Raw genomic sequence first — 22,277 nt, forward strand, 5'->3', positions numbered from 1 at the left:
CATCTCCCAGGTGGTCTGAGGCCAGGAGCGGGGGGCGTGGGTGGGGGAGGCAGGACCCCACTCCCCCACCCAGCAGGGCCCTCCTCTCCAGTACCCAGACCAGCAAGGCCTCCCAACTGACCAACCGCAAAGCGCACTGTGGGGGTGTCCCCCGCCCCTCCCCAAGGGGAAGGGGAGGTTTGGAGTCAGCTTCCGGGCTCTTCTGCTTCTCAGCCCTGCAGCCCCGAGTGGGGGTGCTGCTGCCGGCAGCTGGAGGTTGGGACATCCCCAGGCGGTGACATCACCAAACGGGGGATTCGCTGACCCCTGCTGGGGACCCTAAGCCCCCCAACTCCAGAACACAGGCTTGCAGGGGCCAGAGCCGACACAGGCGGCCGCAGGGAGCAGAGGTCGCTTCTGGAGGCAGAAGTGGGGTCCCCTTCCTACTTCCCCCCCTCCTGCCCCCCGACAGCACGGCAGCATCGCGTGCGCCCCCAGCGGGCACCCCCGCTTCCCGCCTCCGCAGCCACATTCCGCGGGGCACGCCCGGCAGGGCCTCCGCGGGCCGCTGTCACGCGATGGGGCGTCAGCGCCGCAGTGACAGCCGCCTGGCCCGCGGCCAGAGCCTCGCGTGCGAGCAGGGCCGCCCGCGCGCCCCACCCCCAGGCCTGCGGCGAGACTGGAAGAAGCCAAATGCGATTCCGAGGCTGTCCTGGAGGCCCCGCCAGGGCGGGGGCGGGGGAGCGCGGCCTTCCAAAAACCCCTCTGAGGCACAGCCCCCCAGGTCAGGGGGCCGGAAGTTGCCAGGGCAGCAAACTCTGGTGTGGGTGGGGGTCAGAGCCAGGGCCTGGAGGGCTGGGGGTGCCAGTGCTCTTAATGGGGGGGATGGTACAGCAATGGGGCAGCAGGGACAGAGAGAGTGGGGAGCACCCCCAGGGGGGTGGGGAGCACCCCCAGGGGTGCGGCGGGGGGTAGGAACAGCCCGCACTCCCCGTGGCCCTGCGGCCAGCATCTGGGTCTGCTCTTTCATCTCAGCATCTCTCTCCAGGGCCGGCCTCTCTCCCTCCCTGCCATGGCGGGCAGTGGGGGGAGGGTCTCACCCACGATGACCTGGGACTGAGCCCAGCTCCGTCTGAGTGGCGCCCACAGAGGAGGCCAAGGCTGCAGGCAGGGTCTCCGCAGACAGCCCTCAGCCCCACTGCTGGCGCCCTCCCCGCCAGGCCTCCTCTTAGACACAGGGTGAGCCCACCACCATGCTCCCCTGTCTCCTGCTCCTGGTTGCCCCTGGTAACAGGCCCGGGAGAAGAGCTAGCGGAGAGCAGGTGTATGTGGGGTGGGTGGTCCAGGGGGAAGTTTGTAGAAGTTGGAGAGGAGTTGCTGTGGCCTCTGGGCTCCGCAAGGAAGGTCTTGGCGGGGGTGCCCCACGGCCCAGGGTTCTAGGAACCCCCTGGGGTCCAGCCAGAAATGCGAGCCAGCGCGTCTAAGGGCCTCGTGCCCCCGCTGAGCCGCTGTCCTCCCCCAGCTGGCCCTGCATTGTCCCCAAAGAGGGCCAAGCCACGTGATGCAGGTTCCAGCTAGCACTGACGACCCACCCGGCCCACCCAGCAGGCAGGCGGCCTCCTCCCCACAGCCTGCTCTCCGAGGGGTGGTGGGAGGGGCCGCCAAGACCCCCAGCCCCACAGAAGCCATCCTGGCCCAGGGCAGAGCCTGGGATCACCTTCTGAACCGTCTGCAGACACAGCTGAGGGCCTGCAGGCAGAAGAGGAGGCCAGTCAGGGCTGCCCCATCCCAGGAACGCACGGACTCCCTGAGGCTGGCACAGCTCAGCCTGAGCCCTGAGACTGCCTGCACCCCAGGACTCAGCTGGAGGCCCTGGGTTCCCTCCCCTCCACAGGCCCCAGAGCTCTGGCCATAGCAGAGGTTCTCACTGCCCTGTCTGGCCCGTCCACCAGTGGTCCCAGAACCAACTGGAACCAGCTTCCCTCACTCCACTGCCTCCCTGCATCCCTGAGAGGCTTCCCTAACAGCTCAGCGGTGCACAATCTGCCTGCAACGCAGGAGGCACAGGAGACGGCGTTGGTCTCTGGCTGGGGAAGATCCCTGGAGGAAATGGCAACCCACTCCAGGATTTTTGCCGAAAACCCCCATGGAGCCTAGCAGCCTGTAGCCAGAGGGTCGCAAAGAGCTGGCCACGACCGAATGTCCAAGCACATCCCTGAGCGCCTTGCCTGGAGAAGAGAAGATGTGTGTGATTATCTGCAGACAGCGGGCGTCCCTGTGTGGGCTGGGCTGCACCCAGCCTAGGGGGGAGGCTGGAGAGGCCACTGCCCTTGGGGGCTCAGCCCTGCCATACCTCAGCTCCTTCACTGTCCTTCACACAGAGGAGACTCAGGGCAGCTGCCACTCTGGGCCGAGCCACGTGCCCCAAGGACCCAGCCCCACCTGTCGCTGCTCAGGGTCCTGTGCTCGGGTCTGGCCACTGAGAGTTGCCAAGTGTCTCTGGTGGAGGAAAAACCCAGAGATGCCCCGTTTCTGCCTCTGGAAGTGCATGATGCCCAGAAGCCACCTTGCTCCCAGACAGCTCCCCAGGGACAGGGCAGGTGAGTCCAGATTATGGACACAGGGAATGTGGGGTGGAGGGGACTGTCTGGGCTCGAGGTGCAGGAGTTCCACCACCAGGGTGACGAGAGAGGAGCCGGGGTACCCCAGGAAGCTGGGCCGGGCCTCAGCTCCGATGAGCGGCAGCTCCTGGAGTGGTCAGGTCACCGCACACACAGCCTGGCTCCGACCCTCCAGCCCTGGTCCAGTAGCTCACCACCCCGGCCTGTGCGCCCAGGGCCGCCTTCACGCTCGGCCATGTGTCCCTCTGGAGGCAGCTGCTGTGACCACAGCGCAGCCCAGCTCTCTCCATGCTGCGGAGGGAGGTCAGCGTGGAGGGAGGCAGAGAGCTTGGAGCCCCCGGGACCCCAAGGAGCAGGCCTGCCCCCCACTCCTGCACGCTTCCAGCCCAGATGCACTTCAGGGCCTGCTCTGCGGAGGAACACAGGCTCAGAGCAGCTGTCCGGGGACCTCGGCGCCCCCTGAGGTGCAGGTGGGCTGCTGGGGGTCCAGCACGCCACTCGCTTGAGGGGCTTCGAGAGGGGCCTGGGCAGCGGCACCCTGAAGTTCCGTGTCTTGCTGCCACCAACTCGGCACAGGCCTCCACACGGACGCCTGTGTGCCCACATTCCTGTCCCCTGAGGTCACGGTGTTGGGAGGGGCTCTGGGCCATGAGAGGAGCCCCACGAGCAGGATGAGTGTCCTTTAGCAGACCCTGGGGGCACCTCACCCCTTCCCGGGTGAGGACAGTTCAGAATTCAGTCCTCACCAGAGCCCAGCCATGGGGCACCCTGACCTCGGAACTCCGGCCTGCAGGACTGAATGGTGATGTCTGCGTGTCTGTCACAGCAGGAGAGCTGAGACAGGAGTGACCGCAGCCACGTCTGTGGTGGCAGCTCTTGGCTGTTCCCTGTCAACAGCTGAGACCAAGCCCAGGAATCAGGCAAACTCGACCCTCCGGTGGGCACCCTGCAACTTCCTACAGGGACCGCATGCCCTCCTTGAGACAGGGGCCCAGGACCTGGAGAACCAACCTTCCTGAGAGATTGGGAGGTTAACTGGCTTCGTTCGCCCCTGCCCCCACCACCAGCCCCTCTGGGTGATCCTGGGGACACCGCTCAGGGGTCCAGAGGCCCCACGAGTCCAAGGGCACGTGTGGGTCCCAGGCAGTGCAGTGCACCTGCCGGGGGAACCAGTGGCCAAGCCTGGGGGGCAGATGGAGAATGCGGGGCCCCACTCTGACCCGAGCTCCCACCCCAGCATGCCTGCAGACCCCGCCACAACTCTGGCATCAAATTCATGGAGCACCTCAGTTTTTAGACATTCAAACTCTCGCCCACGCCTCGCTTTTCAAGAAATAAAAGATAAACTCCTTGTCTTGCCGTTGGAGGATGACCGTGAATCACACAGGCTGGCAGCAAGTGCCGTCCTGCGACTCGACAGCAGAGGGGCCCACAGAGGGGCAGCGGTTTCCTGCACCTACGCTGCCGAGAACAGACGTGCTCGCAGGGCTATGTGCTGTCGTGCCAGAGTCTGCCCGCCCAGCCCAGGAAAGGTGACCGGAAGCACGTGGGCATACGTGGCCGGGGCTGGACCAGCTCTCCTCTTAGCCCCGAGGGAGGGGATCGGGGCGTGGGTGCGTGTCCTTTCGAGCCCCACAGTTAGGCAGGTGTGGAGGAGGGACGCAAACTGCATTCAGAGCCCCAAGCTCAGTTAGGGAGAAGAAGCATCGTGCGCGTGAAGAGACGTGCTCATGTTTGGAAAACAAGAGTCCACCCCAGGACTCAGACCGCATCAGCTTGTGGGTTTTCCACAGAAAGAGTGTCCCTGTTTTCCACAATGACCAGGGAAGCCCCAGAGGTTTCACAGCTCAATCTGGCTCCAACGGCACCAGGAAAGCAGAGCCCCCACCTCCACAGGTGCCCAGCCCACCCCTCTTCACTGGCTTTCTGGGGTCCAGCGGGCAGGAGCCCAGGGCTGCAAGTCCTGCAGAGGAACTGTGCTCTCTCCTTAATCCCCATGCTGCAGTGCAAGACGCAAGCATTTTAGGGAAGTTTTCAACTATTATCTCCTCGACTGTTATCTCCTCATATATAGCTTTCGCACAGCAAAGGAAACTATAAGCAAGGTGAAAAGACAGCCCTCAGAAGAATAGCAAATGAAGCAACTGACAAAGGATTAATCTCCAAAATGTACAAGCAGCTCATGCAGCTCAATGCCAGAAAAATGAACAACCCAATCAAAAAATGGGCAGAAGCCGTAAACAGACACTTCTCCAAACAAGACATACAGATGGCCAATAAACATGAGAAGATGCTTAGCATCGCTCATTATCAGAGACATGCAAATCAAAACTGCAATGAGGTTTCATCTCACACCAGTCAGAACGGCCATCCTCAGAAAGTTTACAAATAATAAATGCTGGAGAAAAGGGAACCATCCTACACTGTTGGTGGGAACGCAAACTGATACAGTCACCATAGAGAACAGTATGGAGAGTCTTAAAAAAACTGGGAATAAAACTACCATACGATTCAGCAGCCCCACTACTGGTCAGATACCCCGAGGAAACCAGAATTGAAAGAGACACGTGTACCCCAGTGTTCATCGCAGCACTGTTTACAATAGCCAGGACACGGAAGCTGCCTAGATGTCCATCAGCAGATGAACGGATGAGGAGGCTGTCGTTCACACACACAGTGGAGTATTACTCAGCTGTAAAAAAGGAATGCATTTGAGACAGTTCTGATGAGGTGGACGGATCTAGAGCCTATTAAACAGAGTGAAGTGAGCAGAAAGGGAAGGACAAATACCAGATATTGATGCATGTACGTGGAATCTAGAAAGATGGTACCAGCGACTCTACGTGCAGGGCAGCAAAGGAGACCCAAACATAAAGAACAGACTTTTGGACTCAGTGGAAGCAGGAGAGGGGGATATTCGAGAGAATAGCACTGAAACATGCATATTACCATATGTAAAGTAGGCGACCGGTTTGAGTTTGATGCTTGAAGCGGGGCACCCAAAGCCAGTGCTCCGGGACAACCTGGAGGGGTTGGGGGTGGCTCAGGATGGAGGGGACACATGTACGCTTCTGACTGATTCATAGTGATGTACGGCTTCCCAGGGGCCCAGTCGGTAAAGAACCTGCCTGCAATGCCGGAGATACGGGCTTGCTCCCTGGGTCGGGAAGACCCTGTGGAGGAGGGCCACTCCAGTATTCTTGCCTGGAAAATCCCATGGACAGAGGAGCCTGGTGGGCTACAGTCCCTAGGTCACAAAGAGTCAGACACGACTGTGTGACTTAGCACGTGGCAAAAACATCACAATATTGTAAAGTAATTATCCTCCAGTTAAACTAAATCCATAAATTTAAAGAGAAAAAGGAAAAAAGACAACCAAAAGGAGCTCTTGGAAGAAAAAGAAAAGGGGATTCTATTCACATGCGTTTTTGTTCCACACACTCTTCGTGGTAGAAGAGGTCAACCATTTGGGTTTCTCACTGAGTTCCAACAGTCTGAAGCCCAGGGCTCAAGAAACGTTTCAGAAAAGCAGACAAAACCAAAAGGAAAAGAGACAGTGCTATAAAGTCAGGTACTTATTCCATGAGTAACTGCATGCTGTCAAGATAAGCAGGACGGGGGACCTGCCTCACGGTCGAGGGGTTAAGAGCCCACCGTTCAATGTGGGGGATGAGGGTCCCATCCCTAGTGGGGGAACCAAGACCTCACAAGCTGGGGGGCAAACAAACCCCCCCCACCACTGAGGCAGGAGGAGATGCCACCCCGCGGGGTAAAGCAATTGCAGTCATTCCCCGTGGACCGGAGCTCCGAAATGAGGGCGGCAGGACAGCTAAGACAGGAGGCTGGGCCCTGCCCAGACCACACACACCTCGTCCCAGAAGTCAGGAGACCTCCCCAACCACATACGCATGTAAAGGCTCCTTGGGGGTCAAAGGGGGAGCTATGTCAAGGGATGTTCTCTACCCATATCCCTTGTAAAATCCATCTTGGCTAAGGGACGCATGCAAACACAGGGGAGGATCCTGAGATACATCAAATGTGGACTGGAAACCAGGGAAATCAAAATGATTGGCCAAAGGAAACCCAGAAGAAATGCCCCATAAAAGTAATTCAGACTGCCACGAGGGCGCAGCGAGAGACGCTCTCTGAGCCCGCCCCTGCGTCTGTTCACGCGCACCGTGCTCTTCCCCTGCTTCAGTACCTTCCGTCTTCGTGGGGATCCTTTTCCGCAAAGCTGAGGGCCAGAGGCCCGGTCACTGACCGCTGGTCTGACACGACTTGGCCTCTCTCTGGCCGGGGACCCAAGCCCCACCACAAGCCGTCGCAGGCCAAGGCCAATCACCACCACTAGAGAGCCCTTCACCACAGTCAAAGAGCCCACAGGACACAAGGCAGATGCCACTGCTGCAACTCACAGGCAGACAGAGAGGATGCGCAGAGCACGCGCTGCCCTCGCGCAAGGACTGGCCCCTTCCCCTGCGGGCTCGAGGCGAGCGCTAGGAGCACCAGCTCCTGCCGCCCCTGCCCCACCCTCCCTGCTGCTGCTGTTCCAGCGCCTGCTCATCTACCATGACACCAAGCCAGGGACTCCAGGTCGAAGGGGCTGGAAGGGGCAGACTGTCCTCGGGGCAGCTCCAGCCAAGGACAGGCTGGGTCTGGAGGAGCGGCCAGCCCGGCCGTCACAGAGCCTGATGCGTGTGCACAGGATGAGTTTGTGAGTAAAGCTACAAAGAAGCCTCCAAGTACAGAACTTGCGCGTCACCCCTCCTGGAGCCCGTCGGTCACCGCCAGTGACTCCAGGGGTCACTTCCACCAGAGTCCTGCCCGGCTCGCCACCCACAGGCAGGGCTGATTGGGCAGGGGGTGTGGGGAGGTCTCTGCCCATGGGGCCTTCCATGGCTGGGTCAGTCTCCACCCCCATCTGGGGACACAGCCCAGCATGGAAGGTCCCAGTGTGGCTGGAGGAGGCCTCCAGAGGCGGCTCTGAGCAAACGCTTGGAGAAGGGAGACCCCAGCGCCTGGTCATGAAGCGGCTGCAGGTGAGCTGGGCCAGATGCCCCCAGAAGCCCCCTCCACTCCCTCCCAGCACTTGTCCCCTCAGGGGCCCGTGGCTCAGCCTGTGGAACCGCTGGTGGTAACGTGGCTGCAAGAAACCCTGCTGCTCAGAGCACACTCTTCCCTTGCAAAAGGACTGGTTCCTTCCCCTAAAAATTCGAGGCGAGCTCTAGGAGCACCAGCTCCTGCCCGCCTCTGCCCCACCCTCTCCGCTGCTCCTCCTCCAGCTTCTCCCCTTGACTCATACCCTCAGCAATCTCCCAGGTCCACAGTTTTCTCTATTCCTTCTTGTTTGCGTTTTGAGACAATATCAAGCTTGCAGAGATGTTGTAAGAACGACACCCACTGTCCTCTGCCCAGAGACACCCCCTCCACCCCGGGACTTCACCGACTGCCCAGAGCATCCTCTCAGCCAGGCATGAGCTACTCTCCATCCAGATGCCCCTGGTCCTTCTCGACTCAAGATGGGACAAGCTGCTCTGCAGGCTGCCCTGAGGTCCCGTTTGTTGCTGAGTCCTCAGCATGTGCAGCGGGAACATCACGAAACTAAGAAGTGTCCTCACACCCTCTGCGGCCTGGCTCACGGGGTCAGTTTCTTCCGGGACTGGTGAGGCCACGTTTGGTCACGGGGACAGTGTGTGCTGGCATTCCCCACTGTAGGGCTTCCCTCTTTGTAGCTAATTAATACTTTGTTTTTCAAGACTCAAACATTCCATTTCTCACTTTCACCAATTTTAGCATCCACTGACATTTCCAGCCTGAATCATTCCTATAGCAGTTACCAACTGGGCATCTTATAATTCACCTCCACTCAAAAGTCACCCGCCTAGAGCTCTCTCTCCTGGCAGTTTGGTCAGGAACCATGGTGTCTGTTTCGTTGTTCACTTACTTATATCCATGCGGATTTAGAGAATCCCATCTCATTTGCTGGATTATCATCTGTCTCCACCCTCGTTCATCTTAATGCTGAGACTGTCCCGATGTGGCCAGAGGAGACGCTTCAGGAGGCCTGGGTCCTGGGGAGCCCCTCAGGAGGCCCACATCCTGGGAGCCCCCTCAGGAGGCCCGGGTGCCCCTCAGAAAGCCTGGGTCTGGGGGTATGTCCCCTCAGGAGGCCTGGGTCCCAGGGGTATGTCCCCTCGTGCTCTGAACACAGCCCTGCTGTCCAGCATGGACGATCTAGGCTCATCCTTTCTCTGTCCTTTCTCTGCTCCCGCTCTGGGCAGAGGCCAGAAGGCATGAGTCCCTTTCAGTGGTGAACTGTGTCTGGAAACTGAGGTCTGAAGGCCAGCTGTGTCCCCTGTACTGGAGTGGCCCCTTCAGCAGGCAGAGCTCGAACACGCATAGGCGGGCACACGTGCGCAGGCACACTCGTGTGTGTGTGTGTGTGTCTGTGTGTCTGTGCGCATAATGTGAGCTCACATCAGAACCTCCGTTACAATTCTGTACCATGGGCTCAATATAGGGTGGACTTATTTTTCCTTTGACATGTAGTAGAAATTGCTTTAAAACTGTCTAGGCCAAAAAAAAAAAAAAAAAAAAAACAAACTGTCTAGGCCTAGATTTTTCTCTGTGGGAAGATTTTAACCACTCATTCAAATAGCCATATGACTATTTGGGTGTTTTATTTTTTCTTGAGTCAATTTTAATAAGCTATATTTCTAAGCATTTACTATATTTTTAAATCTACTAGCATAAACTTGTTCCTAATAATTTCAAGCCATCTTGTAAATATCTATAGCATATATCATCATGCTTTATATATAATATGCTATACAATGTTCCTTTTACTTCCTAATACTATTTGCTATTTTTCCTTGATCAATCTTACCAGATCTTTACTGTTTTATCATTTTAAAGGAATTCTATTACATGTTACCTTTCTATTTCACAAGTACCCTATGCTTTATTATTTCCTATGACTGTTTTTTATTTATTTCACTCTTTTTTCAGCAGCACTGAATGCTCAGCTTGTTAATTTCAGCCCTTCTTCTTTCACATTAGACCCTCAAGTTGGTTTATTTCTGAGAATTGCATTAGCTGCAGCCACACACGTTGATGGACAGAGGAGCCTGGTGGTGTGCAGCCCACGAGGTCACCAAGAGTCCAGCACAGCGGAGCACACACACACTCTGACCTGCACACACCCCTCAGCTCTGCTGTGTTTCCTGCTTTGATCCATGTTATTACAAATGTGTTTATTTCCAAACGTAAGGCTTTCAAGCCATCTTTTCTGCAGATTTCCAGCTTAACTGGCTCGAGGGCTCACCATGCATTCTTCATGATTTTGTCTTTTGAAATTTACTGTGACTTGCTTTATTGACCAATATATTTTCAATACAGGCTTCCCCTGTGGCTCAGTGGGTAAAGAATCGCCTGCAGTGCAGGAGACACGGGTTCTATCCCTGGTCGGGAAGATCCCCTGGAGGAGGGCATGGTGACCCACCCCAGGATTCTTGCCTGGAGAATCCCATGGACAGAGGAGCCTGGTGGGCTGCAGTCCATACAGTGGCAAAGAGCTGGACGCGACTGAGCAACTGAGCATGCACGCGTATTTTCAGAATATTTACACGTTACAAGTGGGCTTGAAAAGGCGTGAGCGTCAGTTTCAGAGTACAGTGTTATGTCTGTCCAGGATTAACCCTTTTGTGCACTGCTCAAATCTTCTTTAATTGTTACTGATTTTTATTTCTCTGATCTATCAAGTACCGAGAGAACTATCTAAAATCTTTCTCTCTGATGATGAATTCATGTATTTTTCCTTATAGTTCTGTCAATATTGGTTTCATACTTTTGAGGTGATGTTATTAAAAGCACACAAATTTAAAATTATTCTCTTTGCTTGATAAAACAAAATCTTAATGACTTTTAAATGATAGGCTCTCATGATTTCCAGTAATATTTTTCACCCTGAAATCAATTTTTTGACATTAATATAGCTTTACCAAATGTATTTCAGTTAGTGTTTTTCCACTGTATCTTTTCCCATCCTTTGACTTTCAACCTTTCTGTGCCTTTTGTAAACAGAGATATTCACTCTAACAATCCTTATTTCCTCAGTTCAGTTCAGTTCAGTCGCTCAGTCGTGTCCGACTCTTTGCGACCCCATGAATCACAACATGCCAGGCCTCCCTGTCCATCACCATCTCCCGGAGTTCACTCAGACTCATGTCCATCGAGTCCGTGATGCCATCCAGCCATCTCATCCTCGGTCGTCCCCTTCTCCTCCTGCCCCCAATCCCTCCCAGCATCAGGGTCTTTTCCAATGAGTCAACTCTTCGTATGAGCTGGCCAAAGTACTGGAGTTTCAGCTTTAGCATCATTCCTTTCAAAGAAATCCCAGGGCTGATCTCCTTCAGAATGGACTGGTTGGATCTCCCCGCAGTCCAAGGGACCCTCAAGAGTCTTCTCCAACACCACAGTTCAAACGCATCAATTCCTCGGCATTCAGCTTTCTTCACAGTCCAACTCTCGCATCCATACATGACCACAGGAAAAACCATAACCTTGACTAGATGGACCTTTGTTGGAAAAGTAATGCCTCTGCTTTTGAATATGCTATCTAGGTTGGTCATAACTTTTCTTCCAAGGAATAAGCGTCTTTTAATTTCATGGCTGCAATCACCATCTCCAGTGATTTTGGAACCCCCAGAAATAAAGTCTGACACTGTTTCCAATGTTTCCCCACTTATTTCCCATGAAGTGATGGGACCGGATGCCATGATCTTCGTTTTCTGAATGTTGAGCTTTAAGCCAACTTTTTCACTCTCCTCTTTCACTTTCATCAAGAGGCTCTTTAGTTTCTCTTCACTTTCTGCCATAAGGGTGATGTCATCTGCATATGTGAGGTTATTGATATTTCTCCTGGCAATCTTGATTCCAGCTTGTGCTTCTTCCAGTCCAGTGTTTCTCATGATGTACTCTGCATATAAGTTAAATAAGCAGGGGGACAATATACAGCCTTGACGCACTCCTTTTCCTATTTGGAACCAGTCTGTTGTTCCATGTCCAGTTCTAACTGTTGCTTCCTGACCTGCATACAGATTTCTCAAGAGGCAGGTCAGGTGGTCTGGTGTTCCCATCTCTTTCAGAATATTCCACAGTATATTGTGATCCACAAAGTCAAAGGCTTTGGCATAGTCAATAAAGCAGAAATAGATGTTTTTCTGGAACTCTCTTGCTTTTTTGATGATCCAGCAGATGTTGGCAATTTGATCTCTGGTTCCTCTGCCTTTTCTAAATCCAGCTTGATCTGGAAGTTCATGGTTCACGTATTGCTGAAGCCTGTCTTGGAGAATTTTGAGCATTACTTTACTAGCATGTGAGATGAGTGCAATTGTGCTGTAGTTTGAGCATTCTTTGGCATTGCCTTTCTTGGGATTGGAATGAAAACTGACCTTTTCCAGTCCTGTGGCCACTGCTGAGTTTTCCAAATTTGCTAGCATATTGAGTGCAGCACTTTTACAGCATCATCTTTCAGGATTTGAAATAGCTCCACTGGAATTCCATCACCTCCACTAGCTTTGTTCATAGTGATGCTTCCCAAGGCCCACTTGACTTCACATTCCAGGATGTCTGGCTCTAGGTGAGTGATCACACCATCGTGATTATCTGGGTCATGAAGATTTTTTTTTGTACAGTTTTTCTGTGTATTCTTGCCACCTCTTCCTAATATCTTCTGCTTCTGTTAGGTCCATACCATTTCTGTCCTTTATCGAGCCCATCTTTGCATGAAATGTTCCCTTGGTATCTCTGATTTTCTTGAAGAGACCTCTAGTCTTTCCCACTCTGTTGCTCTCCTCTATTTCCTGTCTCTAACCCTCATCTCTTAGCTGGCCTACTTAGCCCACTCGCACCGGCTGTGGCTGGTGGTGCATCTGGAATTCCGCGCTCTCTGTTTGTTACACTCTTCCTCATCTCTTTTTTCTTCTTTCCCGTGTTTTTCTTTTAATTAATTACATTTTTTCATTCTACTTTTTTCTCTCCCTTATTTTGAACGTTAAACCGTTCTGTTGTCTTGATGATTAGCCTGAAAATTTTATTATGAATTAGTTACTCAACCTCCACATTTAATTAATACAAGAAATGTTGAAATCTTCACCTCAAATCGCCGTCACGGCCAGGGCTGCATCTCCCTCGTTTCCGCCCTTTCCGATGCCAGTCTTATTCTTCCACACATCAGTGTTTGCTCTGATTGACACCCTCTCCGTCCCTCCTTGCAGCCCAAACCTTGCCTTCCTTCTGTGTTTTAAAGGAGGTACATCCGTTAAAAATGGTTTTTAAAAGTTTCTCTTTGGGTTCTCAGCTGCACTTAGGTTTTAGTCCCTTTGAGTATTCCTTGATGTCCTGCTGACTGAGCGATGCATGTTTAAAGATTTCAGATATTTTGTCTCACATTTCGCATGTCGTCTGCCTGATGGCTACAGTTACTCGGCATTGTATCTTCTGGAAGTGGAAGAGTCTGTGTGCTTGGCGGCAGGCCTGCCCACTGGACTGTAGATCCTGGGAGGCGAGGGGCACAGCCGCTGCTTTGCTTCCTGCATTAGAGCTCGCTGTTAATGTGAAACTTTCAGTGTGAATTTGGGCCAAGGCCCCACGACAACATGTGCCAACTGTTGGCCCCAGATGACCTTGGCAAGGCTTCAGAGAGGATGTCAGAGGTGAGAGATGTTCGAGGCTGGAAGGAGGACGTCCTTGGAGGGCAGCACTGTCGGTCCTGCCACATGTGCCAGGAGAGGGCTGGGGGCCCCCCCTCGCTGCTGGCACGCAGTGAGAGGAGTTTCATGATGGCCCCAGAGGCCCGTGGGGCGGGTATCTCTATATTCAAGAACTCCAAAGGCGTTTGGGCTGCAAGTGAGAAGCACCATGTTGTCAACCAGGCCCGTCAAAGACGTACGTTTCCTATGGAGCAGGTGGGGCACAGTGTCCAAACACTGGCCGAGGGTATCTCAGCTCCTCCCAGGAGGATGCCTGTAGGCATGCAGCTGTCTGACCCTTGTGTTAAAGAAGGAAGCACAAGGAGGTGACTAGAGAGACATGGTGACCCATGTCAGCCACTGAGACAGACAGACACCCCAGGCATGCGGTCCTCAGAAGCTGGGAAAATACCAAGGCCACCAGCCTGGGTGCCAGCTCCCAGCAACACCAGGAAGAATTCCCCCAGCCTCACCTCTTCTTCCTGCTGCTGCTTCGACCTGGAAAGGCCAGGAACCATGGCTCTGGTGAGGCAGGACCTCAGGGAGAGGCAGCCAAGCTCACCATCAGGCTCCCCCTGCCCCAGCCCTGCCTGCCAGACCCTCAGACTAGGCAGCGAGAAGGCTCACACTTGAAATTCTTTCAGAGATTGAATGTTCGGCTGGACTGATCACACTAGTGCCAGTGACTGAAAGACCCTAACTGACCCAGAAGGGACAGGGAAGGCCCGGGACCGCCCCGGTCCATCCCACGGCAGTGAGAGGGAAAGCGACGCCGGGGGACACATGCCCTGGGGGGACTCAGGAACCAGGAGAGAGTGAACAGATGAAGGGAGGAACCAGGAGCCTGCTTCTCCTCTGGGCTAGACTCCGCCTCCAGAGGCAACTAAGAGACGGCGGGAGAAGAAAAACCAGCAGAAAACGATCCGGGGTGATCTTTCTGAATGATGGCTATGCAGGGGACCCGCCTGGGGAAGAGACAGGTGTGCACACAGCCTGACGTGACCCAGAGCAGCGTACCTGTGCTGGAAAGGCCCCGGGGGCTGTCCTCCAGAAGCTGTCCGTGCTGTGGGGAAGGGGCTCCCGCAGCGGAAGGGCTGGAGAGGAGACGCAGCCACAGCCACAGCCACGTCCCCTGGGGAGGAATCCACGGAGCAGCCCCGTGAAGGCAGGAGGTCCTGACCCAGCTCTCAGCATCTCAGGCCTCACATGCCTCGCCGCTCAGAGGCGGGAGCGCCTCACTCACAGAACACAGTGGGGAGGGCACGCAGGGGTGCTCATTCTCAGGATGGGACCCACCTCGTCCCAAGCCCCCCTCGGAGCCCCGCCTCCGCCCCCCCCCCCACCGCCCCTGCCCCCACACAGTGGGGCTAGGCCTCAGGACATGCTCTGCAGGTTCACAGACACTCATTCCCAGCAGAGCTCATCAGGGAAGGACGACTCGTCAGTGAAAGCTGAGAACCTCACAGTTCAGCTCGGCCGCACCCACTGCACTCCTGGGTCGCAGGCCCCTAAGCCTTGGGGAGAAGTTCATCTCTGACCCGCAGAGGAGCAGAGCATCCTGCGTGTCCCGGACACAGCTCAGGACGCGGGGCCTGTGGACCTGCCACCCAGAGGAGGTGAAGCAGACCCGCCCAGCTCAGGCGAGCCCAGGACCAGGGTCCATCCGGCACAGAGCGTGCAGGTGGGCCGACCCCAGGCCCGGGCCTGGCGGATGGTGAGCAGGGGATGGGTCCTCACAGCTCAGGGATCTCTGGATCATCCCTGGAGGCCGAACCTGTGCTTTCCCCTCCTGGTTCTGTCTGCTGAGTGTCCCTTCCCTCTGTTCATCCCACCCACTGTCCTGCCTGCACGCCACCAGCCAGGCTAGGGTGACCAGGGGTCCTTGGTCTTGCCATTGGCCAGGCTAGGGTGACGGGGGGGGGGGGTCCTAGGTCATGCCACCGGCCAGGCTAGGATGACAGGGGTCCTTGGTCTTACCACCTGCCAGGCTAGGGTGACCGGGGGTCCTTAGTCTTGCCACCTACCAGGCTAGGGTGACTGGGGGTCCTTGGTCTTGCACCTGCCAGGCTAGGGTGACTGGGGTCCTCAGTCATCTGCATGCTGGTCCGCATTCTAGGCCCTTGAAGCCGAGGTCCAGCGAGTCTCCTGCCCGGGTCAATACCTCAGTGCTGAGTGCTGGGTCTGAGAAGGGGGTGCCTGGGCGGCTGGGACCACACGTCCTGAAGAGAACCCGGCTCCCGCCCCCTCAGGGTCCTTCACATTCTCCACCCACCCTTCCTCCCTTTTCTGTGATCAGCCCCCAGTTTCCCTTCTTGCAAACAGTGAAACTTGCAAGAGTGGAAAATCCCTCTCTTTGGTACAAGCAAAGGGTTTATAACTAAGAAGCACCAGCCCTCAGTCTACGCAGAACCAAGTTAAGTAATTAAATAAGCTCACTGCCTTTTAAAAATTCATGAAAGTTGACACAAACACAACACTACAAGCCAATTTGCAGGCCATTATTACTCTTGGAGGCTGGAACTTTCCAGTTCATGTCCTTCCCAAAGGTGACATTTTATGGAAGCTTTAATGAAATTATCCATTTCTGAGTCAGGAAGCAGAGATTAAGATCCAATTTTTAAGCTCGCCTTTTTTCTAACTATGCAGAGGAAATGAATTCAGGAAAATGTTTAGAATTTCCCCTAAAATGTACAGCCTGAGGAAGATCACAAACTTGGGAATCCTTGGGAGAACAGGGTGATACCGAAGTCAAGCTCATTATCTCCCCAAGCTGTGACCAGCAAGGCCTCCCACTGGCAGCGTGCGGGCTCCGCAGACCTGATGGGGCATCCCCCTGCCTCGGGGCAAAAGGGATCGGGCTCAGTGTGGGAGGAGCACTCTGCTCCTGGTTTAGAGGGCTCCTGCATTCAGGCAGACACCTGGCCGATGCCTGAGCTCCTGGAAACAACAGAATCGAAGTCTTTCCAAGGCCACCAACCCTGGCCTGGCTGGACACAGCTGCACCCGAGGAAGTGACCAGAGAGGGAGTGACCAGTCCCCCATCAGTGTCCAAAGGCAGAGGGAAGCCTCTGTGGGAGGAAGGCGAACAGAAAGCCCCTCCTGGGCAGCCCCAAACCTGGCCCAGCTGTCCACATGGGTCACTGAGGAAGCCCTGGGCATGGGGAACCCTGGGGACAGGAATGGGGTCCCTGGAAGGGGGGTAGAGACGCCAGAAAGGGAATGAAGGCACCACAATGGAGATAGAGATCCCACAGCAGGGATGGAGACCCCATAATGGGGATGGAGACCCCGCGGTGGGGGATGGAGACCCCGCGGTGGGGGATGGAGGCCCCGCGGTGGGGATGGAGACCCCATAATGGGGATGGAGACCCCGCAGTGGAGGATGGAGGCCCCGCGGTGCGGATAGAGGCCCCGCGGTGGAGGATGGAGGCCCCGCTGTGGGGGATGGAGGCCCCGCGGTGGGGGATGGAGACCCCGCGGTGGGGGATGGAGACCCCGTGGTGGGGATGGAGGCCCCGCGGTGGAGGATGGACGCCCCGCGGTGGGGGATGGAGGCCCCGCGGTGGGGATGGAGACCCCATAATGGGGATGGAGGCCCCGCGGTGGGGATGGAGACCCCATAATGGGGATGGAGGCCCCGCGGTGGGGATGGAGACCCCGCAGTGGGAATGGAGACCCCACAATGCGGATGGAGACCCCACAATGGATATCCCACAGTGGGGATGGAGACCAGGCACTGGGAATCCAGGTCTGAGAGTTTCTGAAGATGGGCCCATGAGCCCCCCACATCCCCAGGCCTTTGGAGCGGGCCCGTCATCCCTTCACGGAACTCTCCTTTGTGAGCACAGATGGGGCTGGAGAACTGGCAGCACCGGCAGGGCCTGGGGCTCCAGGATGAGGGCCCTGGACTCCGCACCAAGGCCACACCAACGCTGAGTGACTGCTTTTGCTGTTTCACACATTTGCGTTTTTCCTACCTAAAGACCTGATGCGTTTTCAGTAAGACTTGGAAACCTGGGTAGTAGAGCAGAACTTCTGGAACCGCCTCTCAGGAACAAAGGCTTGTCTACAGCCATACCACCCTGAATGCAGCCAATCTATTCTGACCTCAGAAGCTGAGCAGGGTTGGGCATGGTTAGTACCTGGATGGGAGAGAAAAGCTTTAGCGAGTCTGTGCGTCAGCCCCAGCAGGGGCTTGGCCAGGTCCGCAGTGTCCCCACTAGGGCCCTGGGGACGGAGCCCTCCCCAGGAGGCACTCAGGAGGGACGGAGAGGTGCCTGAAGGCCTGACACCAAAACAGAAAGCTGGCCACAGCCCCTGGTCTCCCGAAGCCCCCGAGGACTCAGCATCCAGGAACCATGCAGTCCACGGTGACCAGGAGCCACGTGCCCTGGGCCCCAGGCCGCAGGTCCCTGCAGCTGGAGGTGCTGATGTTTAATTTAGAAGCAGTGTCGCTGGAAAGCTTCCCCAGGGGCTCGGCGGTCAGGACTCTGACTGCAAAGCAGGAGCCACAGGAGATGTGGGTTGGTCCCTGGGTTGGGAGATCCCCTGGAGGAGGGCACGGCAACCCACTCCAGCATTCTTGCCTGGAGAACCCCACGGACAGAGGAGCCTGGTGGACTAACAGTCTAAAGGGGCACAAAGAGCTGGACACGAGTGAAGTGACTTAGCACACACACACGCCACGTGAAGCCCCCATAGAGCTGCCGCTCCCAGCCTCCGCTTGGAATGCTGGGAAAGTGGTCGCCCGCCTCACACAAAGAACCGCATAGTGCTCGAATTTCTCCATTTTCCTGGGTCCATCACAGTCCTGGGCACCCATAACCCGAGATCCCGGGAAATACAGGTGCTTTCAGGAGGGACAGGAGATTGTGGGCATGGGAGGGACTCAGACAGAATTCAGGCCCAGTTCTGCAAGTGGGCCAGTGGGACACGCAAGAGAAGGCAGGACTCCAGGTGGTTGCAGAGGTGTGGGCCTGGGAATCTGAGGGGGCCTCGGGGCTGACCACAGGGAGTGGGGGCCAGCAGGGCCGGGCACCAGTTGCTGGGAGAGGGGCCCAGACCACAGCTGGGGAGAGTGGGGCCTTCTCAGAGCAGGACTGCAGTAGCAAGGGTCCCTTAGATGGCTCCATGATGGGGCTGCCTCTATGCAGCCTGCAGACCACACCGCTCCCCTCGCCTCCTCTTGGAAGCCCTCCAGCCTGCACAACCTGACCCCATGGTGCCCACCATTCTCTGCTGCCCTCCAAGCCTACTTTTCCAAAAGTGCCTCCTAAGCTTGTGCCTCCAGCCATGGGGGGGGGGCGGGCAGAGGGTCTGGGAGATTTACTGGGGGACGAACCTAGGCTGGTGCTGGTTAAATCCCAGGCCAAGCTGTCAAAACTCTGCCTATGTCCCCACCCTATGATGTCCATGAGCCCATGCATGGCGGGGTGGGGGGGTGGACACAGGTGGGCGTCACAAGGAGCAAGGACCTCCCCGCCCCCAAAACCAAGCCTGGGTCAGCAGACACAGCTCTGAGCGCTCGGCCTTCCCCAGGGACAGAGGTGCCTTTCCACGAAGGACAGCTCAGCTTACCGAGGTCAGCTCCACGCAGAGTCCCCCAGCAGGGGTCCAGCCCCAGAGCAGAGCTGGACACAGGGGAGGGGCCGCGAGACCCCAGGAGTGGGACCCAGACCCATCAGGGCCCTCACACAGAGGGGCTCCCAGGGCCAGCCATGGCGGGAGGGCTGGGGTTCTCGCTCCTGGAGACAATGGGAGGGCCGGGCGGGCCCTGTGCCTGGCTAGTCGGCGCTGGCCCAGCTGGAGGGCATGGCGAGCGAGTGCCTGGGGGCATCGGGGTTGAAAGCAGCCCGCACCCTCGGGAAGCATGCCCGCCCAGGCCGAGAAAGCCAGCAAGGCACAGTGGCTGCCGCAGCTCAGGCACGTCAGACGCACGCACATCCGCAGCCCCGTGGTGGAGCCCGCACCGCACAGGCCCGGGTCCCTCGGCGGCCAGCCCTCCTAACCACAGCCCGAGGACGGTGTCAGTCACAGGAGGCTGTGCATGCACTGACTCCCAGGGCCTCACGCAGAGCGTGAGCGGGCAGTCAGCTGCCATCCACCACCCACCGGTGCCCACACACGCCCCCTGCGAACACTCGTCTTACCTCTGCCTGAAGACACAGAATAAACGCACAGCTTTGTGAGAAGCTCAGACTTGGCTGAGGGCTGATGGCCCTGGTCCGGGCTGCTGAAGCGGGCTGGGGACAACCACACTCCCCAAGAGCTCAGCCAGGCCACGCGAGGAGTAAGGCTTGGCCGGAGGCCGCGGACAGGCCCGATGGGCACACCAGCTGCCCTGCGCTGAGGAGGGCTGCCTCGGGCAGCACAGTGCCCCCAGGGCTGGGCAGGCGAGCCAGATGGGGCAGGCCGGCCCCAGCCCTCCCACCAGAGCTGCTCTCTGCCTCCAAAGGCCTCCAGACAAGAAGTGAAAAGAGGCCCATCCCGGGGAAGCCAGGTGGGCCCAGGTGAGGCCCGAGGGGCAGAGGTGAGGGTCCTACCTTGGAAGAAGCTCTTCACCCTGAGGTAGCTGACACTGAGGCGCAGGACGGAAAGCTTGTCGAGCTTAGAGATGATGTCGGGCGGCAGCGGCAGCAGGCTGGCCAGGTGGTCCAGCTCAGCGTTCAGGCGGTCCCGGTGCCGCTTGGAGGGGTTCGACTTCTCAGCGCCCACGGCGGGCCTCCTGCGAGGGGAAAACCGCAGTCAGGCTGGAACTCCCAGGTGGAAAGCGCCCCAGGCAGGGACCTCAGGAGGAGCACTCAGCGTCAAAAGGCAGCTGCCGGCAAACACTTGCCTCACGGGATGAAAAAGCACTGGTTCCCGGAGACACACAAGCTAGACTGCGGCCACGCTGGGCACAGAGGCCACGCCAGGCACAGAGGCCACGCCGGGCACAGAGGCCATGCCAGCCAGAGGCCACGCCGGGCACATCAGCTATGCCGGGCACATCAGCTACGCTGGCCACAGAGGCCACGCGGGGCACAGAGGCCACGCCGGGCACAGAGGCCACGCGGGGCACAGAGGCCACGCCGGGCACAGAGGCCACGCGGGGCACAGAGGCCACGCCGGGCACAGAGGCCACGCAGGGCACAGAGGCCACGCCGGGCACAGAGGCCACGCTGGGCACAACAGCTACGCCAGCCACAGAGGCCACGCGGGGCACAGAGGCCATGGCAGCTACATCAGCCACACAGGCCGCACCAACCATGCCGGCCGCTGGTCGCAGCTCTGGAGGGAGGCCCAGAGACGGGGAAGAGCCAGCAGGAGAGCCATGTGGCCTCTCTGTGCTCACACCCACCAAGGTAGCAGCAGGCACCAGCCCTGGGCACACTGCTCAGCTCTCTCGGGAGCTCCACTGGGCCTTGCCCTCTAGGCCTGCGTGGCCCCTCTGGGCACTGTGGTGCCCCCTCCCTGACCCTTCACTCAGGAGGGGGAGGCCAGGGCCCCGCCACCTCCCTCCCTCTAAGGGTGCGGCCCTACCTAGATGTCCTGCCTGCTGCAGCTGCCCTCACAGGCCCTCTTACCCACCCCCAGCCCTGCCCCCTCCACGCAGAAATGTCTCCTTAACCTCCTTCCTAGAAACTGAGGCCAGGCCAGTCAGGCAGGGGCCGCTTCCCCGGGCCCGCGCTCCCCAGGTTGGGGGCTGCCTTCAGGGGCTCCGGGCTCCTGGGTCCAAAAGGTCCTGTTTTTCTACCGTGCACTCACTTGCAAGAATGTGGAACCCTGTCCCACACATTCCTTTCGGTCAGAAACCCCCGGGCACCCCCCCACCCCATGGGGCCGTGGGGGCCAAGACCACACAAAACCACACAAGAGCAGAAGCTCCACCTCGGCCACTTCTCTCTCTTGACGGAGCTGCAATTCATGCCATGTAAAGCTGCTCTAACGTGAAAGTGTGCCGGCATTTAGGACATTCATGGAGCTGTCAGCCTCCATCAAGCTCCAAAACATCACTTCAGCCCCAAGCAGCACTCCTACCAAGCGGCTCCCCTCACCTCTCGGGCCCCAGCGGCCACAGCCCGTGTCTGTCTCTCTGGATGTGCCCGCTCAGACATTCCTGTGAATGGAGTCAGACTCCTCACACCTGGCACCCTTCACCGGCCATCACACAGTCAAGCTGCTCCCGTCAGGCAGCCTGTGTGGAGCTGCACTGCTTCTCAGGGCTGAGTCACGTTCCATGGCCCGGCGATCCTCCGCACCAGCCATACTTCACAGCCTCAGCAACACTTGCTATTGTCCTTTTTAAAATAATATTCCCATCTGGGTGATGGTGTAACGGTGTGATCACTCACCTAGAGCCAGACATCCTGGGGTGTGAAGTCAAGTGGGCCTTGGGAAGCATCACCATGAGCAAAGCTAATGGAGGTGATAGAATTCCAGCTGAGCTATTTCAAATCCTAAAAGATGATGCTGTTAAAGTGCTGCACTCAAAATGCCAGCAAATTTGGAAAACTCAGCGATGGCCACAGGACTGGAGAAGGTCAGTTTCATTCCAGTCCCAAAGAAGGGCAAAACTAAAGAATGCTCAAACTACCCGCACAGCTGTGCTGATTTCACATGCTAGCAAGGTCATGCTCAAAATCCTCCAAGCCAGGCTTCAGCAGTACGTGAACCGAGAACTTTCAGGTGTTCAAGCTGGATTTAGAAAAGGCAGAGGAACCAGAGATCAAATCGCCAACATCTGCTGGATCATAGAATAGGCAAGAGAGTTCCAGAAAAACATCTACTTCTGCTTCATGGACTATGCTAAAGCCTTTGATTGTATGTATCACAACAAACTGTGGGAAATTCATTGAGAGACGGGAATATCAGACCATCTTACCTGCCTCCTAAGAAACCTGTATGTGGGTCAAGAAGCAACAGTTAGAATCGGACATGGAAAAAC

General features: G+C 56.9%; 1 protein-coding gene across 4 annotated transcripts in view; it reads right to left on the reverse strand.

The window, feature by feature from the left end:
• The window catches only part of AHRR (aryl hydrocarbon receptor repressor), an 85,934-nt gene that overhangs the window by 47,695 nt on the left and 15,962 nt on the right, over positions 1–22,277 (reverse strand). For all 4 annotated transcript variants that reach the window (XM_042234003.2, XM_042234002.2, XM_042234001.2 and 1 more), the window contains exon 3: positions 19,894–20,075. In XM_042234003.2, coding sequence (XP_042089937.1) covers positions 19,894–20,075 — 182 coding nt within the window. The remainder of the gene's footprint in view (positions 1–19,893; positions 20,076–22,277) is intronic.

The sequence above is a fragment of the Ovis aries genome, chromosome 16 (genome assembly GCF_016772045.2).
Source record: "Ovis aries strain OAR_USU_Benz2616 breed Rambouillet chromosome 16, ARS-UI_Ramb_v3.0, whole genome shotgun sequence".
In the NCBI taxonomy this organism is placed as follows: domain Eukaryota; kingdom Metazoa; phylum Chordata; class Mammalia; order Artiodactyla; family Bovidae; genus Ovis; species Ovis aries.